The sequence below is a fragment of the Pistacia vera genome, unplaced genomic scaffold, assembly GCF_008641045.1.
Source record: "Pistacia vera cultivar Batoury unplaced genomic scaffold, PisVer_v2 Contig737, whole genome shotgun sequence".
Lineage (NCBI taxonomy): Eukaryota > Viridiplantae > Streptophyta > Magnoliopsida > Sapindales > Anacardiaceae > Pistacia > Pistacia vera.
In genome coordinates this window covers 464,268-483,933 of record NW_022196598.1, presented here as the reverse complement: position 1 = coordinate 483,933, position 19,666 = coordinate 464,268, and the positions used below count along the sequence as shown (strand labels likewise).

General features: G+C 36.3%; 2 protein-coding genes across 2 annotated transcripts; one reads left to right on the top strand and one right to left on the bottom strand.

Moving 5' to 3' along the window:
• Positions 1-42: 42 nt before the first annotated feature.
• LOC116115322 (protein FLOWERING LOCUS D) lies at positions 43-4,500 on the bottom strand. The gene is made up of 5 exons (XM_031401481.1): positions 2,680-4,500; positions 1,639-2,397; positions 1,498-1,543; positions 1,255-1,400; positions 43-992 (listed from the first exon to the last, which is right to left on the bottom strand). The coding sequence occupies exons 1-5, from the start codon at positions 4,433-4,435 to the stop codon at positions 973-975; spliced, it is 2,727 nt and encodes a 908-aa protein (XP_031257341.1). The 5' UTR covers positions 4,436-4,500; the 3' UTR covers positions 43-972.
• A 288-nt stretch (positions 4,501-4,788) lies between these two features.
• On the top strand, positions 4,789-19,130 carry LOC116115323 (exocyst complex component SEC8). The gene is made up of 27 exons (XM_031401482.1): positions 4,789-4,952; positions 5,427-5,544; positions 5,795-6,007; positions 6,746-6,919; positions 7,234-7,338; positions 7,670-7,779; positions 8,134-8,289; positions 8,822-8,993; positions 9,089-9,195; positions 9,999-10,306; positions 10,378-10,535; positions 10,691-10,806; positions 12,284-12,354; positions 13,122-13,252; positions 13,348-13,397; positions 13,969-14,069; positions 14,606-14,718; positions 15,431-15,538; positions 16,146-16,343; positions 16,521-16,606; positions 16,975-17,158; positions 17,258-17,335; positions 17,431-17,532; positions 17,693-17,767; positions 18,244-18,339; positions 18,419-18,468; positions 18,557-19,130. The coding sequence occupies exons 2-27, from the start codon at positions 5,503-5,505 to the stop codon at positions 18,642-18,644; spliced, it is 3,192 nt and encodes a 1,063-aa protein (XP_031257342.1). The 5' UTR covers positions 4,789-4,952; positions 5,427-5,502; the 3' UTR covers positions 18,645-19,130.
• Positions 19,131-19,666: the final 536 nt, after the last annotated feature.

Genomic DNA, 19,666 nt, shown 5'->3' with positions numbered 1-19,666 from the left:
TATCTTACAAAAGAAAAATGGTATCAAAATAGGGTGAGATTATTTCAAAGGATGGGCAGCTCAATCATGCCATTAACTTGTTTAATTTAACAATTGAAATTCATTTACACAGACTTCTTATCATTAATAATAAAAGATAAAGTGCAGCAGCTGAAATAATTCTTTTGTTGACCGCTGAAAATGAAATTCAAAAGCTGCCAGAGACTAGCTTTTTCCGGGCTCAAGTCACCCAGTGCCGGTTTTGGACTTGAGAGTTTTCGGCGAACTTTAACATGTGCCAATTAGGAACTTAAATCACAGAGTGCCAAGTACAAGATTTCAACACTAGAGCCTCAATAAGGTCCGAAGTGAAGCAGAAGTCACTGCACCGCAGCATGTAGATCATTAGGCAGCAGCCTTCCGGATGATAATGCTGCATCCTCATAAAAGGTGTAATTGATAACAGTAATCAGAAACTTGAAGCCATGCTCGAATTCTTTTCCACTTTGCCAGAGGCTCAGATCCAAACAGGGCACCAGTTAAAACAAACGGGAATACAATGAATTTGAAAAGGATCAAGGCCCAACTCCCGTCAACTTAGCAACCAGCTTCATGATTTGTAGGCGTCCATACAGTCAAATCAGGTGGCTGAGATCACCATCCTTGGTAATTCATGCACTGTGGAGAGGCAATGGTGAACACCCTGAGCGATGTTCATTTCTTGGTCCAAGAGGACTTCTTCAGGTAGATATTTGATTTTTAGCTTATCAACGTAGAAGCCCACATCAGCTGTTTTGTGCTTCTGCAACTGGGAGGAACCTCTTTAGTCTTTACATGGTTAACAATAGAGATCTCTAAAATTTCCACAGGGTGATTAACAGAAGAGCCTCAGCTTATGACATCTCGCCACTTCTACAAAAAATTTTGAAACCACTTTCAACTGGGTCCCAGTAGTTCTCTCACCTCTTGACAGAAGACTATCTGATCATTGATTTAATATGTCACACCTTGCCCTAACAAAACAGAAGTACTGATTCAATATTCTATTGTAAAATTTTGACATAAAGTTTCAATTTGATACGAACATATGGGTAAACTTGACCATTTGAAAATATTATTTATTTCACTTTCACAGTTTTGCAAGTATAAGTAAAGCAAACTTTTCAATCATTTAATGCTTTAGGAGAAGATATTAGCATTCTTTTCAACAAAATATCTAAACATACAAAAAAAGAAGATACGTAAGAGCAAATTAAAAAAAAAATTCTCGCATACCTGAACCAGAAGCGTTGGTAGGCACTTGATTTGTAATCTTATGTTCCTCTGAAACATTTGCATTCACCATCTTCGAATTAAGAAGAGTTATTGGCTTGTTAGGAGATGGTACTGATTTCTTGCCATTGCTTATTGTTTTGGCCTTTCTGAAAATTTTATTAAAAGAGAAATATTATAATTAGTAAGACAGTTATTCAAGATCAGATGATACAGAGACAACGATACCAAGACTTCAGCTCATACTTGACCACTTTTTGCTTCAAAGTGCCAGTTTTCAGCTTCAAAGTACCTACTCAAAAACCATAAAATGTCATTAAAAGTTCAATGAGCAGCATGTCACCAATAGAGGGAAAGGAGAAAAAGAAAAGATTTAAGGTTTCTCACCAGATTTTGAAGCCGAAGTTGAAGAAGTTTTGCGAATGACCCTCTCAGCTTTTATGGAAGCAATGACTGAGTCAGCAGTAGATCCCAGACCTTTTCTCCCCACCAGCTTCACTCCCAACTTTTCACAGAGGTAGTTCAACCTCATGTCATCACCTCCTCTGACCTCTCTCAGATCAAGCACCTGCTGCCTTGTTAATAAAGTGTAAACATGAAGCTGTTGTTGCTGATTGAAGTGTGATTGAAGCTGCTCAAAAAGCACTTTATTTGAATGCTGTTGATCTGGTCTTGATCCTTCATGATTTTTCTTTCGAGGCTCATTAAATGTCACCCTTAAAATAGCCGCTGACTTTGAATCAGCAGTCTTTTGACTGAAAATAACAGAAAAACTCCCAAATTCTAAATCAGGTTCCCTGAACAAATCTGCCAGTAAAGAAGCACATGTATGAGAATTCTTTGATGGGTTTCTGCCTACTCTCATCCTCAAGGCTCGAGCTTTGGCACAGTGAGACATGTTTGCAGCTTCCCTAAGCCCAGTAAGAAAAGCTCCATGCATAGTTGCAGGGTATCGCCTAGTGGTGGCCTCCCCGGCAAAGAAGAGTCGTCCATCCCCCACACTTTCTGCCATTATATCATAATCATCTCCAGATGCCCCTACTGCAACGTTAGAATAAGAACCTAAGCTAAAAGGATCACTACCCCATCTTGTACAGACAGTTTGGATAGGCTCTGGGACATTGATTCCTTGTGGTTCATATATACCTGCATAATCATTGAGCACATGCTAAAATCATCTGACTAGTAAGGAAATTCACAATCACATAGTTTAGTTCTTGACATGAGTAGTTTAGTTCTTGACATGAGCCATATGAGTGAATGACACGTATTACTTGCTAATAGAGAGTAAATGCCCAAGTTACATATGTTTCATTTCTTGCATGCATGTGCACACACATGTACACACACATATGCACAAAACCCATGCAAGACAACACAAAAACTAACATGCAGGAGGCAAAACACAGTTTGAGATGGGCAAATTACCTTTGAGAATTTGAAGAACGTTGGTCACTGCATCAGTAGGTGGCATGCTCTCAAAATTATGTGCAGCCTCTCCTGCAACTAAAGCAAGCAAGAGAGGACCACCAGCAACTGTTGCATAGCTGTAAAACAGAAAGAACTCCCCTCGACTACTCGAATCATCAGTCAGATGTCCAAATGTATCAAGATCGGTTCCCCAAAACACATATGGGAAGAGCATTGCAACCTTATTTAACAACCCATATCCCAACCTCTTAATTGCATCCAGCTTTCTCTGAGGCAACTCTGGAATAAATTTAATTGAACCACTTTTCAAAACCCCAAGGGGAACTGTACACAACACCATATCACCCTCAAATACCTGACTCCCAGCAATCACCTGAACCCCATCACTACCATATCTAATAGTATTTACAGTTCTCTCATACAAAATTGGCACATTCTCAACCAATGCCTGAACCAACCTCCCATTCCCTCCTGGCAAAAAACAATGATCACCTCCCATATCATATGGATCATCCTGGTCCCAAAATGCTAAAGAAAGCTTAGACAACAAGCTTGCATTAGCATATTCCAAATTTGCCAAATGCCAATTAAACAAACTCATTGCCTCCGAATTCACATTATCCTCACTAACCTTCCAAAAGGTCTCTAAAGCAGCCCCAAGTGATACATCCATCGAAACGTCCCCCATCAACTGCCTCAACCTACTTGCTTTATCCAACAGCCGATTAAAATCAGCTTCCACCTTCATATCTATCTCCTGATCCACTGGCTTCCCATCCAACCTGTAAAGCGGACACTTATCTCTAACCTTGTGAAGCCAGCAACCTAACTGCTTAGCCAAAATCCCTAAAGGATTCCCCAACGTCCCAGTCAACACACTCCCTCCTAAATCAGCCGATGCATTCACTTTATTCCCTCCCCCTCCCTCCATTTTCTTCGTATAAACTCGCCCACCTGCCCGCTTCCTCCCCTCTAAAACCGTGACCCTAAACCCTAACCTCAACAACTGTCGAGCCGCAGCCAGGCCCGCCAGCCCAGCACCAACAATAATAACTCTCAATTTACTACTACTGGGCTCAGCCGGAATCTTTTCCTTAATCTCCGGCGCAACTCCAAAGTTTATATACCCGTAGGAAACCAAATAATTATACGCTGAATCTAACAGAGAATGACAATGTTTAGGCACAGAATCAACAAACATTTCCTTACTCACCCAACGAGACACATTTTCGCGCCATTTCGATAGTATGTGATTACGAACGAGAATGTAATTCACCTGCTCAATCCCACCGACCACGCGGCAGACTCCGAAATCAATCTCCTCCTCGGTTAGCGAATCGGCCGGAAATCCAGATGTTAACGCCGTTAATGCCTCGGATGTTGACTCTTTGTTGATTACTATAATTTCCTCGCCGATATCCGGCGTCCTTTTAGGTAAAGAGTTGGCGTTTGTGTTAGAGTTGGAGTCAGGAACTTGTAATTTGTTTGGAGGTAAGTTAGTGGTTGGGACATTGGGCAAATGAAACGACACCGAGAAAGCACTGCGGTTGGGTTGGGATCTGCCACGGCGTCGTTTTCTGGGGACCGGGAAGGAAAGAAGTTGGTCGGGGTAAGCGGGTGGAGGTGGACCCAGTGGCTCTGGGGCTGGTGCCGGGGCTGGGGTCGGGCTAGGGTTAGGTGGGGGTTCGAAGAATTGGAGGTGGAGAGGAGGAAATTGAGAGAATTCGTCCAGAGATGGGTTCGGTGGCTCCATAACTAGTTCGGTTACGCCGTCTCTGGCGGGGTAGCGGTTGTGGTGGTGTAATACTGTAATGGAGGAGACAGGCAGCGTTTGGTTAGTGAGAAAATTTAAATGAAAGTGATTATGTACGAGTACGAGTCCAACGTCTGCATTGATGACAGTGACCCAAGCTGAGCTGTTGGGCCGCGTAGGCCCATATGGGTCCCCTGTTTTAATTTTATGTATTTTTCAAATATACTTTTTACGTTATAAAAAAAAACAAAAGGATTTCTCTGAATTTTTCAAAACATTAGGGGCCACCATAAAATTTGACTTCTATAAAAGATTTACGGATGATCCGCCCGTCAAATTTGGATGCTCCATTTCCTAATTTTACTGAGTCTGATAGCTCCAGATATAGCTCTCTTGCCTGGTTGTCTTACCGTACAGCGAGCTTTTGATTTTTCTTCATTTTCTTCAAAAGAGATCTCTATTCACACGAACTCTTGTCTTCAAAATGCAGTAACCGAATCAAAACGACGCTTCACAGGTACCTCTAAGCACTTCACTCGTTTTTCCGAATCGAAGTCTCAGCTCCGTTTATTTACTTTTTCGTAAATTTAATTCATGTGCGAACTTCAAACTTACGGTTTAATTACTTCAATTTCGTTAGATTCGGTTTTTGATCTTGTTAGCTATGAATTTCGTGTTAGTTTTGCTTTCTCTCAAGTCACGATTCGATTACAGTATTAATTAGTTTGTTTTCTTGGTCTTTGTGTTCGATCTGGAGTTAATTTTTGCTCAATTGTGCTTTCTGTTTGGTTTCCAAGAGAAAGGATGCGAAATACAATTGTGAATTTCGTGCTTGCTTTTGTGTTTATATTATAATAGAGGAAATTCATCCCAATTCAATGAAGTTTGCAGTCAGTTTTAGTTGTATATAATGCTAGATTATATTTTTATGGGTTTTGATTTCGCTATGTTTCAATTAGCTTATAAGGTGGCTGCTTTTTTTTTTTCTCAGTGGGAATTGAAGCTTTGTGATGAGCTGATCATACTCTTTGCAGTTCTCTGACATTCACTGAAGTGAAATACTTAAAATGGGGATTTTCGATGGATTGCCGATTAGTCCTGAGAAAGCGGTAGTTTTCCATTTTTTGTTAAGAGAATTTTGTTTATATCTTGTTTGTTAATTTTTAACCTGTAAGTTATGGTCCACAAACAGAGGAACAATTATAGCGAAGCTTTGTCAAAAACTGATGAAATTTTAAGTGATAATTTTTTTAGTTATCTTGTAATCCAAATTAAGCATCGTGCACTATCTACATTGTGCATCTTTTAATATTAATATGCATTCCGTTCTCAATTTTTGTGATCTTGCGATAACTGCAGTATTTAAGGGAAGAGATTGCAAGAATAGATGAGAGTTGGGTTGCTGCACGTTTTGATTCTTTACCTCATGTAGTCCATATTTTAACATCAAAGGAACGTGAAGGGGAAGTTCAAGTTCTAAAAGACCAAAATGATGTTATTGAGGAGGTGGTGGATGAAGTCGTTCATGCTTATCACAGTGGCTTCAACAAAGCAATTCAGAATTATTCACAGGTTTCTTTATAGTTTTTATCTTGTCCATTGATTTGAATAATAAGTCTTCATGAAGGGAATGTTCAAATTTTCTCGTGCGATTGGTCCTACAGTTTAATTATTGCTTCTATTTTTGTTCATCTCTATAGATTCAGGTTGCGAATCTTTTTTTGTTCTTGTCTGTATATTGGCATCCACTGATATATTATCACATTTAACTGCCTAAGTCCTATCATTTTACTATAAGATCATTAGGATTTGACCTTAATTTTGGACCTCTTTGTTGGGAGGCATAATTCATTAGGATTTTACTTTAATATTGGAACCGTCTATTATTATGATTATTAATATTGATGAATTCCTAAAGAGTACCACTTTTTTTTTTTTTTTCCTTGGGGAAGAAACATAACAAATTTTGTAACCCAGTGTAAAGGTTTCGAAGAAAGTTTAACCAGCAGTCCACTTCAGAATGAACTGAAAATTACAATATAAACCCCTAATTTCATGCACAGTCCTTATTCAGGTGCTCTTATGGGTGGTCCTATTAATTTATAAATGATTTTTTTATTAGGAATTGGGTGCAAAATTCTAAAGTTACAATCAAAACTAAAATTAATTCTTCATTGCTGAAATGCTCATGTGCTGTATCTCCTTATGTGCTATGCTCTTAGATGTCTGCTAACTCTTTTTCTGTCTTTTTAAGAAAATTAGATTTGGCACTTGCATTTAAATTTTTATCAATCCTTTCTCTTCTTTCAGATATTGCGGTTATTCAGTGAGTCTGCTGAAAGTGTCAAGGAGTTAAAGGTTGATTTAGCTGAGGCAAAGGAGCGTCTTGGCACCCGCAATAAGCAATTACATCAATTGTGGTATCGGTCTGTTACCTTACGGCACATCATCTCACTCTTAGATCAAATTGAAGGCATAGCTAAGGTTCGTCTATTGGTAATTCCAGCATTCAGATTTAATTCAATGATAATTACATGATTTTTCGATGATAAGATTTGAGTGCTTGACTCCCTTCCACATCATCCTAGACAGGAGTGCACTGTTCTCTTGTTACTTCATCAGTACTGGATTCAATTTGCTCATGCCATATACTGCACTATACCATTATGAGTGTCTCGATTTTTTTTAACTAAGGAAGTCAAGAGAGAGAGCTTTCCATTGTACTGGAGTTGTACTTGCTATGTGTGTGTGTGTTTGAAGAGAGTAGTTATGACCCTTTCTTTTGAAATGTGGCTCAGGTTCCAGCTCGTATTGAGAAGCTCATTGCAGAAAAGCAGTTTTATGCCGCAGTTCAGTTGCATCTTCAATCAGCAATAATGCTTGAGCGAGAGGGCCTTCAAACGGTTGGTTTTCTACATTTTCTGATAATTCTATGTTTATAATGTCTTGAGATGAAACTTTACTTTTCCCATTTGAAACTTGTTTATTTGGATTTTTGAAGTCAAATTTCTTGATTTGATGTCTTGTGGCTTAAAAAATTGTGAATTCAAGTTTCAATAAGAGCCATAAAGCTCCATTTTATTGTTTATCTTTTCGGATGCTGGTTTGAAGTGTTGGCATAGCTTCAAAGAGCTTAATATTTTTGTTTTTTGGGCTTCAATTCTGAAGTCAGATATATATAGATATTTTTAGATGTTTTGCGTGCATTAACTTGTTCTGATTACTGTGGTGCAGGTTGGTGCTCTTCAAGATGTCCGATCTGAGTTGACAAAGTTGCGAGGAGTTCTTTTTTATAAAGTTTTGGAGGATTTGCATGCACATCTTTATAATAAGGGCGAATATAGGTATTCAGTCATCTTAGGGATCAAAATTCTAACTATGCTGTATGCTTTAAAATCCTAATTAATAGATTTGAACCTCCTAACTAGACATGGGATGATTTTATGTTATTCTCATTCACTTTTTGGTTTGAGATTGCATTAACCACAGCATATAAGTATACTTTCTCACTTTCTCTGTCGGGATTGAAAAGTTAATTCATAGCATTGAGTGATTCCAAAAAGGAATTTATGGATCTCCTCATCTAATTGTTTGATCCAAAATAACTGTAGGTTTCTAGCATGACAATAAGAGTTATTTATTTCAAGCTATGTCTTTTATGAACTATTTCTTTCCCTAAGGCAGAATATATCCTGCAGTGTGGTTGCCTCAAACTTGCATGAAATGGATGATGAAGTACCAACCACCGTAGCTGTTACATTTACAATGAACAATTCACAATCTCTTTCTAGAAGAACCAGGCTTAAAGGTGACAATCAGTTTGGTGCTCATGGACTTGCAGATGGATCATATAGGTCAGTTTCTGTTGATGAAGGGTGAAAAATTCACAATTCTCATTTAGTACTATTCTCTTTTTTTCTTTTTTCTTTTGTTGGTTCTTATCTTGTCCCAACCTGCCTCTTTTTCTTAAAACAAAACTTTTCCACATTTTATGTCTTCTGTAAATGAACATGAGTCAGAATGTGCTTAAGGTGTCAAATTCCTGTTGAACCATTGTTCCTTTAAAATGTTAAAAAATTGTACCTGTTGTCTTCTTTCCTGTTAATCATTGGTCATTTTGGAACTCATAAGCCTTTTGCAGAATTTCCTTTTTCCATATTCGTACTGTTATACTTGATTTAGTATTTTTATTTCGATCATAGTTCCCTGATGGAATTCAATTCTTTTTGTTAAATTCATGTAGTTAGATCCAACATTATTGGCGTGCATGGATATGCTAGAAGATTGATCACATACTATTTGATATTTTAAGATTGATCTCTTCTTATTAGTTATTTTTTCATTTTTTATCTCTTCTTGTATTAAATTTATAAATTGGTGTTTCAGTTCAACATTGGATGGCCATGATGAGGAAGGATCTCCAAGAATACATGATGAAGCTGGTTCAGATGGTCATATGGCAAGGATCAATGGTGGTGATGGAAATCTTAAAGACATGAAAATATTTTCTCATCAAATTCCAACATGGCTTTCAAACTCCACTCCAGATGAATTTATCGTATGTACAGTGTTGAACTCAATTACACATAAAATTGACACTCTCATAGTTTCTCATCCCTGGGCTGAAGTGCTGGATTTCATTTTTAAATCTAGGAAGCAATGAGAAAGAGTGATGCTCCACTTCATATAAAGTATTTGCAGACCTTGGTAGAGTGCCTTTGCATGCTTGGCAAAGTTGCAGCTGCTGGTGCTGTTATATGGTTAGTTATCCGGCTGAACCACTTCTTTTTATTTAGAGCATTTTTAGGCAAATCTTCTCATGCATTCAGACAGATCTTGATTTCCAAGGTTTCCATACCAAATATTATTTTAATTTCCTTTTACATATGGGATGCTTTTTAGAAATTCTTTTAACATTGTCATAATGATCCATGAAGAAATATTTTAAGAAAACAATGTTTTCTAAAGAAATATTTTAAGAAAACGATGTTTGCTCCATATCTTATAATAAGTTTTCTGGTGGACCACTGCTTCATGCTACCATGTTGTACTGTCTTCTCGATAGAAGTATAACTATACTGTCGTTTTGATAGAAGATCATGTATATAATAATCTAATTAATTTGTTTTTGTTTTTATTATGTCTTCAAAGACACTGTGGAGTAGAGCTGTTTATTTCCCATTTGCTCATTGTGAAAATGCATTTTTCTGCAATATCAAAACCTAAAAGTCCAGTAAGTATCAATGAATATGTTGTGTGCAATTTGTTTTTCTCAGGATTTGCTTAAATGCTTAGTAAGTGTTGTTGGGTGTGGTAACTGAACTGATGAACTCTAGTAACTCAGGTTAATAAATCTTTATCTTAATTTCATAGGTGCTTAAATGGTCAAAAGCAGCTGATTTTTTTTAGAATTGCATCCGTTTAATGGACTTAGGAGCACCTCTTTTTTACTGTTCCATGTGAATTTCTACTTTCAAACTTTGGGCATTTTCTTTTGTTTACCTTTTTGTTGTTGGTGTTTTTGAGATAACATATATCATTTATTGATTTTATACTGTAACAGCCAAAGATTGCGGCCTACAATTCATGAGATTATAACATCAAAGATTAAAGCTCAGGCAGAGCATATTAATTTCTCAAAGTCGGGTATTTGTCAGGCTGCTCAAACTGGTACTACGGGTCTCCATTTTATGAAGGGACAGTTAGAAAGTTATCAGTTGCCGAAACACAAGCGTCAGAATGGGATATCATTAGCTGGGACTCTATTTGCAGTGAGCCCTGTCTCACCAGTGATGGCTCCCAAGGGAAAAGCACAGGCTGCTGCAAAAGAGCTCCTCGATTCAATTTTGGACACTGTCGAAAGGATATTTGGTAAGACACTGACTTGCTTTGGTGTCACTTCTGAAATGGTGAAACTAAATATAGAAGCTCTAATTTTTCAGAAAACCATGTTGTTGTTGGAGAGCTTCTGGAATCCAAGTCCATCCAACATGGCATAAACACACCCAAGTCAATTGTAGCTGATGTAAACTGGAAATCTCACTCTGAAGCATCAGTGACTGGTGGCTACAGTATTGGCTTTTCTTTGACAGTTTTACAGGTTGTCTTCCCGCTAAACCATTGATATTGATTTCCACTTGGTAGACTTTGTAGTATCTGTTTTGCAAATATTATAATAGTCTTCTGTTTTGGCCTGAAGACTTTCAATTTCTCCTTGATCTTATTTATTTTTTATTTGTAAATTTTGTGGAAAAGAGTGAATGCCAACAACTCATATGTGAGATTTTGAGAGCAACTCCTGAAGCAGCAACTGCAGATGCTGCTGTGCAAACAGCTAGGCTTGCTAGTAAAGCTCCTTCCAAAGAAAAAAGGCAAGTGACTATAGTCTCATATTTTTTTTTAAATGATAAGACTGGTTTCATATTCAGTGTACATTATTGATAATGCCCATTTCTTTATCTATCAACATGAGGTTCTTTTCTGTCCCAATGTTTCTCCCTATTCATATGCTCTTGTCAATCATGTGCAAAGAAATAGGTGGAAAAATTGTCTAGGAGAGAACCCAGAGTGACAATTCCAGCAATGTGGATTTTTCTNCCCGCTAAACCATTGATATTGATTTCCACTTGGTAGACTTTGTAGTATCTGTTTTGCAAATATTATAATAGTCTTCTGTTTTGGCCTGAAGAGTTTCAATTTCTCCTTGATCTTATTTATTTTTTATTTGTAAATTTTGTGGAAAAGAGTGAATGCCAACAACTCATATGTGAGATTTTGAGAGCAACTCCTGAAGCAGCAACTGCAGATGCTGCTGTGCAAACAGCTAGGCTTGCTAGTAAAGCTCCTTCCAAAGAAAAAAGGCAAGTGACTATAGTCTCATATTTTTTTTTTTTTTTTAAATGATAAGACTGGTTTCATATTCAGTGTACTATAATTATTATTGATAATGCCCATTTCTTTATCTATCAACATGAGGTTCTTTTCTGTCCCAATGTTTCTCCCTATTCATATGCTCTTGTCAATCATGTGCAAAGAAATAGGTGGAAAAATTGTCTAGGAGAGAACCCAGAGTGACAATTCCAGCAATGTGGATTTTGCTAGATTCTTGAGATTTCAAGCTGAATTATGTTGTTAAAGGTGAAGTTGAAACTTTTGGTGATGGTCGCAAAGAAAGGATTTTGGTAATATAATATGGTGGTAAATGTGGTGATTATGATATTGACATGTTAATGAGGTGCAGTTGTTTGGTAGACATTACAAGTATCTTTATCTGGTGTTGTTATGTTGTGGTATAGATTTATGTGTTGTCAGAGGAAGAACTAGTGGTGTTGGCAGTGATCTAGTCTTGTACGATTATTAGAGGGAAGATAGCATTAAGATGGTGAATTAGGTGCTCAGGCTAAGTGACCTACCAAAGAGTGCTTTGAACCCTCAATTAACTGTTACTTCAATAAGTTGCTCACCTTAGTGCCTAGGTGAGTTCCTCGGTTGAAGTGAAAGGCACTTGTGAGTGACCCAATAAACTTAAGATTTTTTTTCATATAATATCTTTAGATATTTACCTTATTCAAATGTCTTTTATGGCTTTGCTCATTTGAAAACAATATCTGGGTCCACAGCTCTGTAATATATATCATTACAATGATTGTCAAAATTGTTATTTGGTATTATATCCAGACGTTTTAAAAAACAGTACATCTTTTCACATGCTTTTGTTTTGTGATTTGCATGTAAGATATTATACACTGCATCAAGCTCCTGTTTGATACATTTACTACAGTCTTATCTGATCTCTCTTTGCTTAGTATAGCTACACAATCATGAGATATTGACAGTAATGGCTTACAGGGATGGGTCAGAAGACGGTCTTACATTTGCTTTTCGTTTCACAGACACCACTATATCAATTCCTAACCAGGGTATGTAAAATAGTGTAAAATTGTGATTCTTCCATTTTCTGTGAGTTGTGGTTTTTTTGGAAATCCATTTTTCCTGGTTTATGTGGTATTTAATAGGTTCCTTGCACTGACGCTTATATTATGGATGGAAAGTAAGTCAATGAAATTACTTGGTTGAAGTAACGTGTAATATTTATAGTATATATGTGCCATAATCTGTGGCCCCAATGCGATACATTAGTTAATCATGAATTGGATTTGTACCCTATTTTATGTCTAGAATATACATTGGTTTACAGCATGAACAAACCTTGTCTAAAGATGGGAAATTTATAACTTAAAATCTGAAATAATTGTGAGTGGTATCTCCCTTGTTTTATGTGGGGCATTACAGGTTTACATTTTTAAGTAGACACTAACCTGAAAATATTGTAGTCTTGAGGGATACTTTTAATAACTTTTGAGATTCAAAACTATATCAATGAGCATGCTGACTTTGTGTTGCATTCAAGGTTTAGATATAAAAAAGTATGGTTTGAATCATAAGTGATTTCATTGTAGAATTTTTTTCTGTTAGACCATTTTAACAGAGATGCTTTTTGTTTTTCTTTTCCCTTTTTGCCATATACACTATATATATATATATATAATCTATTTCTTTCTGCAGTCAATTTAGGAATTCTGTTTAACTGTTCTTTAAAATATTTTATTCCTTCTTTTAATTTCTGATGAGTGCCTTATGGACTAGTTATTAACTTTTATGGTATTCTGTACCATGCATTATCCAGGAGTTGATCTCATTCGCCAAGGATGGGGTAGGAGGGGTCCCAATGTGTTACAAGAGGGTTATGGGACTGCAGCCATCTTGCCTGAGCAAGGCATATACCTAGCAGCATCAATATACCGGCCTGTTCTTCAGGTCTGGAACTTAGGCTCATGCTTCCAAACATGATATATTGCCTGTTGAACTTAGGTTTTCTATTTTAGTATTTTCTGATCTTATGTGCACTGCAGTTTACAGATAAGGTTGCTTCGATGCTGCCAAAAAAGTATTCCCAGCTTGGGTAAGTCCATCATGCTATTTTCAAGCTCAATAATGTGTATGGACTGCTGGTTCACCTTGTACCACAATTCTTCTCAAAAACAAAATCTGTTCTCTTATCATTTAAAAAGGCTAATGATGTGTGTGGATGCAAAAACTCATTTTCCCGGAACAATCCAACAATATGAATGGCTAAAGACAAGCTATTAGGCTGTGAAAGTTTCTCTTACTCTTTCCTTTCTCTTTCATTTTTTATATCTCACCTTTGCTGTGGCTGAAATTTAAAGTGGATGGTTGAGAATCAAGACAAACATGAATATATTTCGCCTTATCCCAAAAGGAATATCAATATATAATACATGATATGCTTGTGTGAGAAAATGGTATTGCTTGTCATGTCAGAGGCATGTGATACCCGCAACATAATTTTTGCATGGAAAATTTGGGTTCCTTAATTTTTTTACAGTATGATTTTCTGGTGTATATTTAAACGTGCTGATTTTTAGATCCAAGTTAAATACAAGCATGTTGCAATCCCTCCCGCGTTTTGTGTTGCTTTGATTTTTGGTATTTTTTTGTTTCTTAAACTGCAGGAATGATGGATTGCTAGCGTTTGTGGAGAATTTTGTGAAGGACCATTTCTTACCAACAATGTTTGTAGATTATCGGAAAGGCGTTCAGCAAGCTATATCAAGCAAGTTCCATAAACCATATACACTGAATTCTTTCACCGAAACTCAATAGGATGTCTAACCTCTCATTAACCACTATTCTTAATAACTTGTAGCTTGAGTGTCTTCATCATATAATCTAACTCATTTGTTTTGGAGTATTCATTTATCTGTATTGTTGTGTTCGTAGCTTTGAAGTGTCATTGTTGCTATCTAGTTTGAGGTCATTTGGTTGTGGCACTTAAGTCTTAGTGCTTAATGCAGTTATAACCTGCACAGTGGCCATTTGAAAACAATTCTTATATGTTTGGAAAAAAAGTATACTAGTCTGTAAAAATCTACATCTATATATCAATAATGAACTGTGGTACATAGCCATGTGTTCATCTTACATATTCGATAAAAAAGAAATATTCTCGAAGATATCACCTATGTGATTAGACTTGTTAGCTGAAGTTATTGAACTTTGTCTACTACTGTGAGATAAATGGTGACTAGTTCTTTGGCTCTTTTACTTTTCTGCTATGTAGAATAATGATTATCAGAAGCATTCTTGCAGGTCCAGCTGCATTTCGGCCACGAGCACATACTGGCACTAGTTATGTTGCATCGATTGAGAAGGGTCGGCCTGTCTTACAGGGACTTTTGGCAATTGATTTCTTAGCAAAAGAGGCAAGCTATCTTATGTTTTTTTGATTTAACAGAAGATGCAATTCTTTCCTCTTCAATACATGTGCAACATAGTGACTAGTATGGAAAGTCAGAAGTTGTACGTGAAGCTTTTATGATTTAATATCTGTTTTACAATAATCTTGACTTTTTGCTTTGGGTGGACTTTCAAACTACATTATATGTGCCACTTAAAAAATATTGAGAGTCTAAAATTATAATTAATTGTTTTTCATAAGAAACAAGAAATTGTTAGATATAAAAAAAGTTTCTCGTTACTTAGTAACCTTTGCCATCTCGTTTAGACATGATCCAGAATTCTTCTCTCTCCCACTTTCTGTCTGTGTCCCTATATCTACTTTTGATAAGCATTTTTGTGCATGATATCATTTATTTATAGCTTTATTTAATTGACTAAAGTCTAACCATTTGCTCATGAAAAATTCAGTTTGTTTAACTATTTAGTTTTCGTCAATTCATAATCATTGTGCAGTTCACTAATTTTCATTTGGTGTTGTAGATTGTTTCAAAACTGATTGAATAATTTGCATATAATATTTTTGTACGGTATTATATTGTAGGAATATTCTAATAATGCATCATAAAATTATAGTTTGTTCATAAAAAAAACTATGAATTATGAGAATAGCCGAGCTTTGGAATATTAACTTTTGTTGCCAACCAATGTGTAATTTTCAATTATTATGTGCTTCAGGTGCTCGGTTGGGCTCAAGCAATGCCTAAATTTGCTGCGGACCTTGTGAACTATGTGCAAACTTTCCTCGAGAGAACCTATGAAAGATGCCGGACTTCATACATGGAGGTATGACTATATCTCTTTGTATTCCCCAATGCTTAGAAGTTAGATATTGCTACAACTGTTTGCTTTTCTAGCATCTAATTTTATGATATTATTTGCATGATATTCATTTTGTGTAAGTCAACTAATTTTTTGTATGCATGTATTCTGTTCATATATTCTTAGTTATTCATATCTATGGACAATTAAGACATTGGGAAAAGGGGAGAGAAACAGCAATACCTTGTTTGGTAGGAAGGGGACCAGCGAAAGGAAAAGTTTTCTATACCTCTCTGCCAAGCGCATGGAGGGACAGATAGACTCTGTCCCCTTATCTTTTCCTTCTCTTCTGGCCATTCTTTTCCCTGTCTTATCTATTTTTCCTATCAAAGAATGTATAAGAGTATCCAGCAAAGATAACATAGTTTGATGATGCCACATTAAGACAATATAAATTGCAAGTGCATGATCTCATATGTTAAATACAAAAGAAGATTGAAATAAATTTGTGATCTCTCGTTAATATTAAAGATAAAAAAATCTGATCAGAATTGTGTTTACTTGTTTGTAAATGTTAACGTCATTTGGTATCCCCTTCTGGCAATCATAAATTGCCTTGTTAATATCACAGGCAGTTCTTGAGAAGCAGAGTTATATGCTTATTGGGAGGCATGATGTTGACAAATTGATGCGACTTGAGCCAGCAAGTGCCTTTTTACCAAATGCACTTGGTCAGTTGGGTACTGGAAATAATGGCAGTGATGCAGAAGCTCTAGCAGTTGAGTCAGAACTGAGTGAACTGTTCTTGAGTTTGCGGCCAATCAAGCAGGTATTTTTAGTACTGTTTGTACTTCTATGCTTAAATGTATAATTGTCTTCTTACCTGTTTATACTATGTTCGATTTCATCAACACTGTTATATTTGATCTTATTTGGAAGTACATGGAATTTTTCCATTAAATCCTTTCTCACTGCACTAGTTTACCCACTTGTGTCATTTGTGCAGGAGAATCTAATTCGTGATGATAACAAACTAATTTTGCTGGCATCCCTGAGTGATTCCTTGGAGTATGTTGCAGAATCAATTGAAAGGTTTGTTCTTTTAGTCAGTTGCAATCACAGTCTTCTTTGGTAAAAACTGACTGACTGAAAATGAGGATATCTGGACTAGTTTTATGAACGAGAAAATTCACAATCAGTGTATGATAATAAGAAATATTTTTTTAGTCAGTTGCAATCACAGTCTTCTTTGGTAAAAACTGACTGACTGAAAATGAGGATATCTGGACTAGTTTTATGAACGAGAAAATTCGCAATCAGTGTATGACAATAAGAAATATTTTGGAATATTTTTGGTTGAACCAATTTTGAGTAAAAGATATTTATTTCCTTCAAAAACTCATTCCTGGAAAATTACTTTGAATAGCTTACTGGGATTGCTTTTTTAATTTAACGAACAGGCTTGGACAAGCCACCCTAAGAGCATCAAATCAGGTAGAAGAGAGCAAGCAGCATCATATTCGATCAAGCAGTGTACCTTCTAGAGATATGCTATCTTTTGCAGATGAATATAGGAAATTGGCAATTGATTGCCTTAAGGTTTTACGCGTAGAAATGCAGCTGGAGACAATTTTTCATGTGCAGGTTTGTGAAATGTTTAATTTAATGAATATTTTACTCCATATTCCTGAATAATTATGAAATGAAGATATCTTTAACTCACTGGAAATTATGGTTTGATAGGAAATGACGAGCAGGGAATATTTGGAGGACCAAGATGCAGAAGAGCCAGATGACTTTATTATTTCACTTACTGCACAGGTGACAGATTTTTATGGTCTTCCATAAACTGCCTTATGTTTTAGCTCAACTTTTGGTAGCCAGTCTTACATATCTTTTTCTCCTCTTTCCCATAGATAACACGTAGGGATGAAGAGATGGCACCTTTTATCTCAGGAACAAAGCGAAATTACATATTTGGTGGAATTTGTAACATTGCAGCAAATGCATCCATAAAGGTTGTGTGGATTATTTGCCTCACAAAACTTGGTTTAGAAGTTATAGTTTTTGTTGAACTATTTTTCACTCCTCGTCTTTTATAATCTTGGTGTTGTACTAGTAAATCTAGCTCCAACGCTTACGAATTTTCACTTCTAATGGTGACATAATGTTTATTAGGCTTTAGCCGACATGAAAGCTATCAACCTTTTTGGAGTTCAGCAGATATGTCGGAATTCAATTGCCATGGAGCAGGTAAAGTTGGTTCTCTCTTTACTATGTTATATGTTTTCCGAAAAATTTTCATTCAGCATCAAACTCACTGATTTTCTGAAATTACTTTATATGCTTTTAACACAGTATATAAAGATTGACATGTGTTTGGATGTGAAAATATCTTGTTAATAGCTTACTGTTTCTGTTGCAACACGAGTTTGCTTGAGTTTGAACTGCGCTACAAATAGTGCAGGTTTCCCTACTTACCAACTGTTCTTGGCTAAAGGCCCTTGCGGGCCGTTTCCCACCATGAATTGGTCTTGCCTGATCAACTGTAGATACAACTGGAATCAAAATATTAAACTTGTTTTATCTGTAATAGTCAGGATTTAATCTTAAATATGACTTTACTATAATCCATAAAGCTGATCCCAAAGAACTGGAACGGGAGCTTGATGATTATTATTTGAGTCTAAAAAGAGCAGGGTATTGAAACTTCCAATGATATTTGTCAGGCCTTGGCAGCTATTCCGTCAATTGATAGTGAAGCTGTACAACAGAAATTAGACCGTGTCCGCACCTATTATGAACTTTTAAATATGCCATTTGAGGTAAGTCATTGGACTCGAGTGTTTTGTCTTAAAATCTTTGTATTGCTATTTGACATAGGTGTTATATCCCTGTTTGCAGGCCTTGCTTGCCTTCATTATGGAGCATGAAAATTTGTTTGCTGCTGCAGAGTTAGTTGCAACATCTTAGTTGTTAATCTTATTCTGAATTCTGTACATCATACAGCTATTCATTAACAAATTATATTCTTTTTGACAGGTACACCAATCTTCTAAAGGTCAATGTTCCCGGAAGGGAGATTCCGGCAGATGCACTAGATCGAGTATCAGAAATTTTAGCCCACTAGCATTTACTTAGGTTGAGCAATATTACTGTGGATGTTGTGGTGGCATGTATAGTTATCCCCATTGAATCATAAGCGAACAGGCACTACAGCAGATGCAAAAGCTTTTGTAGTCGAAGTAGCTGCCGAAAATGTGCAACCGCATCGTGGTAAATTTTTTTTCATAAATCATTGGCACGATGAACATGCAGTTGTTTTGTTACAGTTTAAAATTCTTTTGTGCAGTATCAATTTTGTATGCCTGTGTGGCAGTTTGGCTTCTATGAGGATTGAGAGGTTGAGTTATTTCCTTTTGATGAAAATAGGTTGGTGAGAATAGGTTGGAGATGCCATTATGAACTCCGTTATGTTGATTATTATTCCTTGTAAATTATTCATATTAATTTTCATAAGAATTTCACTTCTTTTATTAAAGTATACCATTAGATTAAAATAATGTCCCATCGGTTATCCGGTTTATGTATTCGTAACATAATTTTTTTTTTTTCCCCCATAATGTGTAATGTCAAATTAATAATATTTATTATAGCATGCAGATATTTTAATTGTTGTACTCTGTAATTGAAACAATTTAACTACTATAATGTTGCGGGCGTTGAATATGAAAGCTCTAACTCTTCATTTATGTTATATGGATATTAAGTCTTAAGTGTCTAACATGGTCTACAAGTTTTGAAATAGTGCAAAAACACTCCCGAACAATTCGGTCTGTTAGTCCCTAAAGCATTGTTTTAAAAGTCGGACCGGACTGGTCAGTCCAACCGGTTGGACCGAGAATTGGTTACGTGTTCGGTTTGAGTTAATCTTAAAACCGTTTATAAGCAATGGATCGCATTAAACTGTTAAAAAACTGGATCTTTTCAGCGAATCGCCGGTCCAACCGGACCGACTGATAAACCGGTCCAATTAAAAATCTCAAGCCTAATGCTCGCAGCCTTCTTCTCATCGCGTTCACTTCATCTCTCTCAGTTTCTTATGCAAATTTCCTAGCTTCTTCTTTCTTCTCTGCAAAAAATTTTCAGCTT

Excerpts from the sequence above, each read along its gene's own strand:
- LOC116115323 (XM_031401482.1), top strand. The coding sequence starts at position 5,503 with ATGGGGATTTTCGATGGATTGCCGATTAGTCCTGAGAAAGCG. Across the intron at positions 13,398-13,968 it reads AAAAAGTATTCCCAGCTTGG|GAATGATGGATTGCTAGCGT; the intron begins GTAAGTCCATCA and ends CTTAAACTGCAG. Across the intron at positions 17,336-17,430 it reads TTATTTCACTTACTGCACAG|ATAACACGTAGGGATGAAGA; the intron begins GTGACAGATTTT and ends TCTTTCCCATAG.
- LOC116115322 (XM_031401481.1), bottom strand. The coding sequence starts at position 4,435 with ATGGAGCCACCGAACCCATCTCTGGACGAATTCTCTCAATTTCCTCCT. Across the intron at positions 2,398-2,679 it reads CGTTCTTCAAATTCTCAAAG|GTATATATGAACCACAAGGA; the intron begins GTAATTTGCCCA and ends ATGATTATGCAG. Across the intron at positions 1,401-1,497 it reads TTGAAGCAAAAAGTGGTCAA|AAAGGCCAAAACAATAAGCA; the intron begins GTATGAGCTGAA and ends TAAAATTTTCAG.